Source organism: Falco peregrinus, chromosome 6 (assembly GCF_023634155.1).
Source record: "Falco peregrinus isolate bFalPer1 chromosome 6, bFalPer1.pri, whole genome shotgun sequence".
Taxonomy (NCBI): domain Eukaryota; kingdom Metazoa; phylum Chordata; class Aves; order Falconiformes; family Falconidae; genus Falco; species Falco peregrinus.
The window spans coordinates 84,442,096-84,453,522 of NC_073726.1; the positions used below are offsets into that span (position 1 = coordinate 84,442,096).

The 11,427-nt window shown below is 42.3% G+C and overlaps 1 protein-coding gene across 1 annotated transcript; it reads left to right on the forward strand.

Moving 5' to 3' along the window:
* The first annotated feature begins 3,316 nt into the window (after nucleotides 1–3,316).
* Nucleotides 3,317–9,872, forward strand: LOC101923636 (C-type lectin domain family 7 member A). The gene is made up of 5 exons (XM_027782917.2): nucleotides 3,317–3,569; nucleotides 5,136–5,234; nucleotides 7,395–7,546; nucleotides 8,497–8,615; nucleotides 8,884–9,872. Exons 1-5 carry the CDS (start codon nucleotides 3,479–3,481, stop codon nucleotides 9,041–9,043), a joined length of 621 nt encoding a protein of 206 aa, XP_027638718.1. The 5' UTR covers nucleotides 3,317–3,478; the 3' UTR covers nucleotides 9,044–9,872.
* The last annotated feature ends 1,555 nt before the right edge of the window (nucleotides 9,873–11,427 follow it).

Genomic DNA, 11,427 nt, shown 5'->3' on the forward strand with positions numbered 1-11,427 from the left:
CAGAGCAGAACCAATGGATTCATAAACATAATGTATTCTCCCAAGGCAAGCTAAAACCATTTAGCATTCTCTAATTATAAAAGTAGTGGTGCAGTATAAACATGTCTTAGCATGAGTTTATCTATCTACCTATCTATCCATCCTTCCATCCATCCGTCCTAATCTACTACTGGAAGAACGTTTCCAATTCCAGGTGGACAAATAAGAAACACAAAACCATGAGCTATTGACTTTGTACTTATATGGGAATTGCCCAATAGTCTTTCTGTCTATTTCTCCTTAAACTCTTTTGAGTATTACGGGAGTTTTAGAAGAAAAGACTCAGCAGAACTGTAAAATAGTGTTCCTTGTATGTACAGCTTTCAAGACTGGTGGGATTCAGTGTGGAAGGGAAGAGAAGTACAAATTAACAATGTTTTCAGGGGCTTTTTATTATCAGTGCGATAATTCAGTATTGATTTTTAACTTGATTTTTAACTGAAATTCAGTCTCATGAGAATTCCGAATTTTAGAAGGATCAAACTGGAGCAATATCATATAGAGTGATAAAAAATTTCTCTAAAGGAAAAGCAGCAGTATGACATGCAGCTGTGTGACATGAAACAGTGTCCTCTCCAAAAGCATAGTATAACTCATTCTTGCTGAAACTTATTAATCACTCTTTTTCTATTCCTATGGCATTTTCATTAATACTTTCCTTCCAGTAATCCACCTATCATCCTGCTGTCTTCTCATTCAACAATGGTTTCAATTTCTCCATATTCCCCATGTCTTTTGCCTCAGTTATCTTAATATTTTATTATTTGTTTTATGTTATATTGAAGTGACTTTTCTCTTTGATATTTCCCCCTTGCCACCTTTCAAAAGGTTCTAAGAATGTGACCAGAGTCTTACAGAACTGCTAAACCAAATGAAAATATCCCATTATTGACTTTTCTCTGTTCTTTGTGATTGTTTAAAATCTAAGGGTCCGTTCTGTGGTAAGCTATGTGATTTGAACATAGTCTTCCTTGGATGCCAGAGAAAGCAGAGTGTGGTAAGGACAGAAAATACTTCTGTCATCTCTGCTTCCCTGTTCTGGTTGTATCAAGGTATGCATCTCAAGCCTGTTCTATTATTTCCTAGGTAGCATGGTCTTAACTGGGAGTAAAGCTTCTCAATGAGCTGAAAAAATGCTGTTGTGCTGTTCTTAGAAGTTGTTGAGAAATTGCTCCTTGGTCCCTGTTACTCTTCAAAGGAGTATTCTGCTAGAGCCAGCTCGATTAGTCATACCCAATACTTCCCCATGGGCATTTAGAAATGTAAAATATGGGAACACATTTGGGGCTCAGAAGGACCCCTGACACTTTTGCAGGTGTAGTAAGACATTATCATAGCTTTCATGTATTTTACACTGAATGATGATAATCCAAAAGCCCTCTGTTGCTTATAAAACAAAACCAGATCATTTTTTAATAAACTGTGCATAAAGAAGCAGAACGCTTCCCCCCCACATTTCACACTTGTGGTTTAACCCCAGCTGGCACCACGCAGCCGCTCACTCACTCCCCCCTCCGCTGGGATGGGGCAGAGAATTGGAAGGGTAAAAGGAAGAAAATTCATACGTTGAGATAAAAACAGTTTAATAGGTAAAATAAAATCTGTGTATGCAAGCAGCAAAGTAAGATATTCATTCACTGCTTCGCTTGGGCAGGCAGGTCTTCAGCCATCTTCAGGAAAGCTGGGCTCCAGCACCAGTAGCGGTTACTTGAGAAGAGAAATGCCATCACTCCAAACGAACGTCCCCCTTCCTCCTGAGTATGACACCATATGGTGTGGGAGATCCCTTTGGCCAGTTGGGGTCAGCTGTCCCATCTGTGTCCCCTCCCAGCTTCTTGTGCCCCCCCAGCCTGCTCACTGCTGGGGTGGGGTGAGAAGCAGAAAAGCCCTCGGCTCTGTGCAAGCACTGCTCAGCAGGAACTAAACCATCCCTCTGTTAGCAACACTTCTCAGCACAGACCCAAAACGCAGCCCCATACTAGCTACTATGACAAAAATGAACTCTATCCCAGCCAAACCCAGCACACATGCTCTTTCCACTGGGGACATAAGGGTTGTTATCTCCCCTTGACAGAAAACATGACAGGGGGTTCAAAAGCAACAGCTCATTGGAGACAGGGTAAGGATCTCCTGGAAATTAACGTTTATTTTTCTATTTATGTGTGCCCAGATGCTGGAGTCTAAGTCACTGCACTCAGGTTTTCCACTGTAAGATAAAAGCCTGTGGATGCTTTCTGCTCAGTACACAGGGAGCTTTGATCTCCAGCAGCCTGGGGCTGGCAAAGTCTCCAGTGAGATGTGGTGCTGGGGGGTATCTTCTGTGCTACCTGGTGCTCATCCTTGTTCCTGACTTAATAGCTGGTGAGACCAGCAGTTCTTGGGCTGTGTGCGGTACAGCCACATGAAATAAACCCGAAAATCTCATTCCTGTCATTTTGCCAGAAGACCTAGATATACCAGGAAATGTAGGACCAGTTAAGTTTATCCATCTTATTCCTCGGACTCAAAGTTCGAGAGAGCATGGTGCAGGTGCTCAAGCTGACAGGTGACCCCTCCTGGCACGCAGCCGCAGCCCTAGCAGAATGGCACGCTGCTGTGCTCTGTTAATCACTCTGGCTAAATGGCAGTGATTATCACATGAGACTGCTTCCAGCCCAGAGCTAGTCCCGAAAGCACAGCATCATACTCTGGTACATGAATTTTCTACCCAGACTCCCAATTAGTTCAGCATATTTCTTCGGCTCATTACCTTTTACAGTGCAGACATACCTGGAGCAGCAGCTGGGGAACCTGGATTCATTTCTTTGTCTCCTAGGACTGGGCAACGGCTGTGAGAAGTCGATGTGCTACCCCATCAGGGTAAGCGCGATGTGCTTACAAACAACGAGCAAAGGTGATCAGTATGTTTCTCCCTTCCATTTGCCTCTAGTCCTCCTGTGCTGCCTAAGAGATCGAGGAGCCCTTCTGGCTGAATTTATTTAATATTAATCATTGTGTAATAAAGCCAGGAAACACCCCCCCCGCTGCTGAAAAACTTCAAGGGATTGTTTAGACTTAATAAAAAAGTAATGTAATTTCCTCTTTGTCTCTCCCCTTCCTTCTTTGTATTTCCACAGAAAGGATGGGCTCCCAAATTGGGTAACTCTATGCATCTGTTCCAGGAACTGAGAACTGCGAGATTTCTGTGCCCCATTGCATTTTTGCACACACAAGAGATTTAAATACTATTCTGGGACTGTGCTGCATGTAAACAACCCCCAGTATCACTGTGTCATAAAATCCTTTAGTATGAGCCAAAAAAACCCTTCTGACTTCTGCGTGAATCACTCTGCTAGCTTCCAATGACACCGACCAGTCCTTTGATCCCAGCCAGGACCTTATCTCTGTTTCTCGCGTAGGACCAAGCAAACTTTTGAACCCTCCTGTAACCTTGCCAGAAATGACAAGTGGAGAAGTGACATATGCAGACCTGAGGTTTATAACACTGGAAAAATCCCAGGACCAGGAGCTCCAGACTGCCAGAGCAAAAGGTAGTGGTGGTGTTGGGGGGCAGCTCTCTCCAAGGCAAACTCTCACCTTGGAGAACATTTTTCATGTGGCACTCAGAGGAGGGTGTCGCCTGCCAAGAAGCATCTGGCTTCTGGGAGCCCTTTGGACTCAAATTTTCTAGGAAATTGGGGAAAGAAAGTAAAAAGAGACAGGAGCTTAAAAAGAATGGAAGGGTGGAAAATGTGGAAAACCTGTTCAGATTTGAGAGGAATCATGTAATTATGGTTGTGGGATGCAGTTAAGTAAAAATAAACATGTTCCAGTTAGACATTAGGTGTTAGCTCCTGGAAGTTAGTGAAGTAATCTGCCTAAGGGACCTTGCAAAAGTCTTTCAGCTTTACTTATTCAAATGTGACTAACTGAATAAAGCAAATGCTAGGAAAAACCACATTTTCTCTCAAGGGAAGGAATAGATGGACAAATACCTTTCTGTACTTAAAAATCATAAATATTATGCTGCATAGCTTCACAGAGGAAGAGAGGAATGTGACTGATCCCAAATCCATGTTCCTTATGCTGTGCATTAGTGCTTTAGAACTGCTCTGTATAAAAGGTAGTAGCAAAGTAAAGACATGTTATGTTACAGCCCAACTAAATGCCTGGAGATTAATTTGATAAATTTGATAATAAATGATAATAAAGAGCTCTTTCTGAAGGAAAATTCCACTTACTGGCTAGGCAGTGATTATCTCATTCTCACTTGTTGAGGGGTCCTTGAGTTTTATACCTGGAGGCTGAAGGTGAACTCCCAGTATCTACTAGGGTTCTTACTCACTGTTCGGTGAAAGGTTTAGGGAAAAGAGAGAATAAAAGGCAAGAATACCACAGATTGGTATGCCAGTTATTTCTGTTGGTGATTTCAAATTAATATTAGTATTCCCACTGGAATTTTGTACAGGAGTCTAGTAAAAGAACACAAAATTTTTAAATTGGAAGTAATCCTTTCCTCTGTGATTTGGCACTGTAAATTCACACGGGTGTTTGCATTTGCCCACATTGCAAGAATGGGTATGTGCATTTCCAGATGTGAGACTGTTCCTGTGCAACTGCAGGTATGTGGTTTTATTCACATCTGTATGCCATAATTTCAGATTATTTTGCAGAGGCCTGAATTTCATTGCTGACTGTTTCTGAGGTTATTTTCTGAAAAGGTGAATCCTTTCCTGATTCGGCAGTTTAGGCACTCAAAACACACCCCAATACCTGGATGCATATGAAAATTTCAGCCATGTTGTAAGCACAAATACTTCTTTGATGTTCTTTTCCCACATGCAAAATTCTGTGCTGTTCAGCTTTATTTTTTCAGTTTGTTTTCTTTTAAACATGGCTTGCTAGCTTCCCAGCCCCCAACTCCTAAGAAGGACTGGCCATGGCCAAACAACAGGAATATTTTCATAACGCGACACCACATACTGGTGTGAAGCTCAGCAATTCACTGAGCAGACTACCAGTCATGTTGTCATGTGCAGTGTAGGAGCTGCAGATACAAAGATGAAAGGCTCCTGTTCTTGCTGGTTTTTTTTTTTTTTTCTTTTTGTCTATTTCAGATTCCCCCTTTCCATCTTCCTGTTGGCGACTGGCTACAGTAGTTCTTGGGGTCTTCTGCATAAGTTCAGTGGCAGCTGTAGGAGTCTTGGCTGCCAGGCGTAAGTATGGTCACAGAAGGGGTGTTTGGAGTTCAGTGTGGACAGCTAGACGTCTAGGAAATTAATTAAGGGGGAGGGAGGGTTAGCCTGAGGGATTTAATGATGAAAAAAGTATCCCTTGCTGGCAGAGTTTACCCTCTCAAGGGATCTCCCAGTCTTTGAAATTGGGATGTATTACATCTTGCTCCTAGATGTGCACAGACTGTATGTAGGTCAGGTATATTCAGTCATGGGGAGGTACATGTGTCCTTGGTAAGTTTATTCAGGCTGCATTGAGCAGTTTAGCTTTAATATTAATGCAACAATTTCATTCTTGTTTTGCTGTGATTCAAATCATCCTGGTCCGCCACCTTGTGCGTGAAAGGGATGAAAACTTCACCCTGCAAAAGGCAATTATGGAAAGCCTCAACCAGCAGCTGGAGCTCCTCCAGGCTCAGAATTTGAACTTGACAGAGACTGTAAAGCAACTTACCACCTCCAGAGGTACACAGTGGTGGGAAGATGGTGGTTCCATCACATTATGGTAGCCACAGATTTTTTTTTTTTTCTGTCAACCATACTGGAAGAAAAAAAATCAAAATCTCTAAAATTGCCCTGAATTATTTCATTTCAAACCAAGTTTCAACCGAGTCAGCCAAAAGGCTGCATTTCCATTTTGATTATTTTTTAAGTAAACTTATCTTTCTGAAGTAAGTTTATTGAATTTTTGTAATGGACCTGATTTATGCCCTAAAACAAATACTTTCATTCAGAAAATACCATGATGATGACCCTTTTCTAAAAAAACACACCCATTTTTCTAATAGGTAAATTAATTGTTGCTACCATTCCTTCTTTCACAGTCAGTTTCAGGGAATTCTAGTAAAAAAAAAAAATTGACAGAAAATTTCTGCTGGCTTTAATTGTCTGAAATGCTTTGACTCCTCAAGACAGCTTCGTTCTGTTATGGAGTAGTGGATGCAGCAGTGTAAATACTGCTGCTCTCTACCAAATGGGATTGTAATCACTGGCTTCAACAGTTCACGGACTATATCCTGAGGGTATTCTTTTTTTCAGTGCAAAACAGTGGTGCGAAAATTTCATGATGGGTGAGCTGAATACACTACATTATCATATAGCAGAGGAAAGAGAATCATAATAAATTAACATCTTGTGAGAGAGTGGCAACGTTATAATCTATATAAATGTCTGCATTTGAATTTAGCACAAACCAGAAGCTACTTCTAAGAGCCAAGTGCACTGTGCTGTGCTATCTGTTGCCATCCGGCATCAAGTTCTGGAATTCCCAACTGGCACTGGTTTGTTACACTATGGTCCTGTGAGCTGCAGAGCAACAAACATGATTCACCCTATAGCTGGGACCCAGTCCCCAGAGATGTCCAAAATATTTTGTCTGACAGGTTTTTCTGCTGCTTGCAGTTATTTCAGTTTCTAACTAGAAACAGAGCTCCCCAAATGGTGCGAGAGTGAAAGAAAAATCCAGCATCTGAATTCTTTGTGGCTTCAGTATTACTCAGGGTCCCAACAGGTATCTAACAGAATAAGGTGTCAGAAAGAGTCAAAAGTGCAGCTGTCAGAAAGGTATTTTCTTTAACAGCAGTGGGCTCATTAACTTTCACTTCAGCTGGTCATCACTATCTGATGTTTGCACACTGAATCCATGGCAAGTATGAAATGCCGTCAGAAAAGTTGAAGTATAAATTGAATTGTAAAACATATAGCAGGGAAGAGCTGGCCCTGATATTAACAAGAAGTTAAAAGTAAGTTCACATGAATAGACATGTAGTCATATGACTGAAAGTCTAAGTTTCCTTTTACATCCACCTATATCCATGTCTCTGTGAACATGGCTCAACCTTCCAAAATTTCCTCTATTTGTGTTTTACTAGCACACTCCAGGTTTGCTGGTCAGATTAAAAAAGTCTTTATTATTTGTTTTTCTGATTTTCATGTTTCTAAAAACATTTTTCTAGTCTTCTGCCAACTGAGTTTATTAAGTCTCCGATGAAGACATGAATTTAGCTGCAGAATGAAGGCGGAATTGTTGCTCCTCTGTGATAGAGAGGCTGTGCACTGCTCTAGTGATCCTGCAGGGATCCACTAGACCACTCGAGACTGCTGAGGCTGCCAAACCTGATCAGGAGCTCTTTTGTTTTCAAGGACATAAATGTATTCCTTGTCCTGAGAACTGGCTACAGCACGGGGAGAACTGCTACCACTTTTCAAAGGAATGGAAAACTTGGCAAGAAAGCAAGACTCGGTGCTCTGCTCTGGATTCCAGACTTCTTAAGATAGAGAGTAAGGAAGAGCTGGTAAAGATTATTTTTTTCTCTCTTTCTAATTATATACTCTGCTTTTTACTGTGGCCTGAACAGCCACTCCCATCCTTCCACTGGTGCAGTATGCTATGGCATGCGCGTGCTGGACTGAGCGGCAAAACGTGTCCATGCCCCTTTGGAGCCCCTCTACCTGAGCTGTGGCTGCACCCTCCCTGGTGCATCTCTACTGTCTTCAGTGAACTTAACTGAGACACACCAGCTTGGGTCTGCATCTAGATCCTCATCCCACCTCAGGGCAAAGACATCTGAGCTAGTACTGGCTGCAAAGTCTTTTGTTGCCTTGCTGGAGCAAACTATTTAGCAAATATCAGAAGCCTGGCCTTCAGCTTCCTGCTGTCCACAGCTAGAAAGCTCATCAGCCTGGCTTGCTCCCTGAACTCTTCTCCCACGTGAGAAGAGGATCCATATCTTTTTCTGACTTGTAAGTTGTAGATGAAGCAGCAGATAAAGCACAGCTAGGGGAGCTCTTCACTGTGAAGGAATTTCTACCCAGACTCTTAATGGCAACGGGATTATGTCTTGAGCTCTGTTGTTTTACTGTATTTTGAATTTCCTGTGTACAATGATAGCAGACAATGCAAAGGCCTTTTCATGCCGGACTTCTGCAACCAGGGTGTTGGAAGGAAGTAGTTATCCTGTACCCATTGCCCAGCTAATGTGAAGGCTTCAGTTATCTCAACTTCCTCTTCAGTTGAGAGCTACTGAAAGCTACTGAAAGCTCTCAGCAGGTTCTTTTTCCTTATTTCCAAAACAACACAGACTGCCAGGAGTAAGAGGCACTGCCCAGATTCACTTGAGAAACAAAGCCTGTTATGCAGGGTGTGAGCAGCTGGTTTTCATGTGCCTCTCTCCTTCTCCAAATCATAGGCCGTTATGACTGAAGCAGGGATGTGATTCACGGCTTTGCATTTATTTCCATACAGGACTTCACAATGCGATCAGCAGAGCTTTACGGTTCTGACTCTTTCTGGATTGGGCTGTCGCGCAATGGAGCTGAGGGGCCCTGGCTGTGGGAGGATGGATCAGCTTTCTCCCCTGATCTGTGAGTCACTGCGCAGATAGGAACAGACCACATCCAGGCGCATTTGTTATTAGCCAGAGCAGCAATCTTTACTCGCCACTCAGTAACCGCCTGTCCCCCCACCTGCTTGCCAGCAGATTACCCATCACTCACTCACCAACCTGGGCAAGCCCCCGTCAGAGAGCTTATATGCTGTTGTGGGTCAAATGGGTAGCAGCAGCTGGGAATTACTGTATCAGCCTGTGACTTTTTCCATGGGATGATGAATATATCTGCTATTTTTTCACAGGTTTCAGATCCGAGCCAGCTCAAGTCCTTTCCTGGATTGCGTGTGGCTTCAACGTACAAACATAGACAATGCAGGATGTGGCGAGTACAAATTTTACATTTGTGAGAAAGTGGTGGATCCTGCGGTGGTCGAGCAAGCGAGCTACTCAAGGAAGCGCTAGCGTGCAGAGCTCTGCGGAGCCCCGTCCTGGGATATGCTGTTGTGGGGGTGAGTTCTGCCCCATGGTCTGCGACAGGGAAAATGATTCTGAGCTCAGGTTAATGTAACATCAGGCATAATCTAAGCTTAACTTGCCCTCTGGCAATGCACATCAGCCAGATTCCTTCTTGGACTTTTTTTTAAAACAACTTCATTCCCTCTTTCTTCTTTCAGCCCTTGTATTCTTGTGAAACTGTTTCTATCCACTTCTCAAAAATTCCTTTCTAAATGAAACAAAAATAAGTATATGATTTCAGAACTCTATTTTAAAGATTCATACCTATCTCCCAGAAACAGGAATTAATGACTGTTTGTAAAAGCAACACATCATGTTTTCAAAAATATATCCACTGGTTATTCACGGATGTGAGCTCCCAATTTGCAATAAATTTCCAAATATTTGATTTAATTTCACTCCCCACCTGTGATAACTAGAAAGTGCAACAGAATCATCCTGAATCAGAAGATAAATAAAAATATTTCTAGTTCTCCTGGTCAGAGAAAAGAGCTTTCAAATTGGATTGCATGCCTTTTGGGCTTATAACCCTGAAGGCGAAGACACAACACATTTTTATTGAGGGAAGTCAGCAATGTTTAATGCCCAGGACTTCCAGTCCTGCCACTAGTGGATTGTTCTGCAGCACTGGGCATTAGTGGGGAAAATGCATTCCTCTAAGACATCTGTCCTGATAATTATCCGTGTCACACTTGATCCAATTCTTTGATTTCTCAAATCCATTTTCCATTTTGTTGCTGAATTTCACAACTGGAATAAATATGGCTGCTACTGACCTTTCCTGTAGTGTGTCTTTTTAGTAAGTCACTGTGCACAGTCGGCTCAACAATCATCAAATACAAATTAATGACACAAAGCTTCTTGCTGCTTTGCTGCTGTTTAGGAGGCTGTTTGAAGAAAAGACTGCATCAGAGAGAGCATCTCTCTTCTATGGCACTAGCAAACAATAGAGGTCTTCCTTTGAAATTTCTCGGGAAGAGTCAAGTTTATAGTTGGGACTTCTGTTCCTGTGTATGTTTTGTACTAATTTCATCCATTCAATGAAAATTGAACTGTGAGTCAGGGAAGGTCGAGGTATTTAGGCAAGCCCCTAATTATATTTATTTCAGACATAAAGCTATGCATCAGAATTGTGCAGCAGCAACAGCCACGAAGTGTACTGCATCCCTCACTAAATGAGCATTTAGCAATACGCCAATTATCTTAATTATGGATATGAAGAAGTAATTTAGAGGAGCAGGGACAACAGAGAGTATCTTGCCACACAGCGCTCTCGTAGTCTGGAAATGCTACATTTTCTAAGTCTAAGCACAGGACCTCAGCAGCCATGGAGATTCTGCCTGGGATCCCAGCACTGGCTGGTCTATAGGGGATGCAGAAATGACGTGAATGATGGGAGGCGTAACCCATACAGGCTGTTGTTCTAACGTGCAGGGCATGTTGGGACACCCCATCTCATAACCCTAGATAATTCAAGAGGATCTTAAAGATCACACCACAAGGAAGCAGGAAAGTTCTGCCTGAGGGGGCTGGTATGAGGAGTCGTCGGTGAAGAGCTTAAGAAGTGAGTGAGACTGATGTGAGGGAACTGGTGTGATGGGCGTGGGAACAGTGGACCAGTGAGGGGATGGTTGACTGAGGGGGGCTGGCTGAAAGAAAGTATTTCATGAGAAAAGCACTGTTATTATGGACTATTGCTGGGAGTGAAATGCTGCAGAAAATGAAGAAAGGAAACGTTGAGTGAAAGTCTGCTGTTCTGTACTGGGTTTGAGAGGAGAATTCTTTAGCCTGTCTTGTCCACCTGTCTGGGACATGAAGGTCCCTGTGCCTGGCTGCTGAATATTCACAAGCTTAGGAACTTATAAAACAAGTGGTAAGTTCCTTGTCCTCATTCCTGTCTGGATTTTTTCATTTTATACCACATCTTCATGCCTCAGTGACTTGTAATTATAATCACTACATGATGAGCCAAGTTGCACAGAATAGAAGAGCACATGGCATCCAGTAATTGCCCTGAGATGTGCAGTGTACAACCTATTACTGTGTGTGTTTGGGTAATACCGAACCCTGAATTTGCTTAATATGCAGCATAAATTGTTTCTTGTATTTTGGCTTAAACCAGGAGAGAAAAATTTAGTTATATGTAAAATTGCAAGACAATAATTATTTTAACAGATATCTTTTGTTATATGAGGTTCAAATGTTCAGAAACTTAGAACAATTCAGAACTAAGCAATTTCATGCACGTATCTTCTGCACATTACACTTTCCCTTAGCCACCTACGCACATTGGTTAATCGCTCTGTGCATTCTTCATGCAATTCTTCTTA

What these genes read in the sequence shown, in the direction of transcription:
- LOC101923636 (XM_027782917.2), top strand. Translation starts at nt 3,479, where the DNA reads ATGACAAGTGGAGAAGTGACATATGCAGACCTGAGGTTTATAACACTG. An exon ending in CCAGACTGCCAGAGCAAAAG is followed by an intron (nt 3,570 to 5,135) that starts GTAGTGGTGGTG and finishes TGTCTATTTCAG; the next exon opens with ATTCCCCCTTTCCATCTTCC. An exon ending in TCAGCTTTCTCCCCTGATCT is followed by an intron (nt 8,616 to 8,883) that starts GTGAGTCACTGC and finishes ATTTTTTCACAG; the next exon opens with GTTTCAGATCCGAGCCAGCT.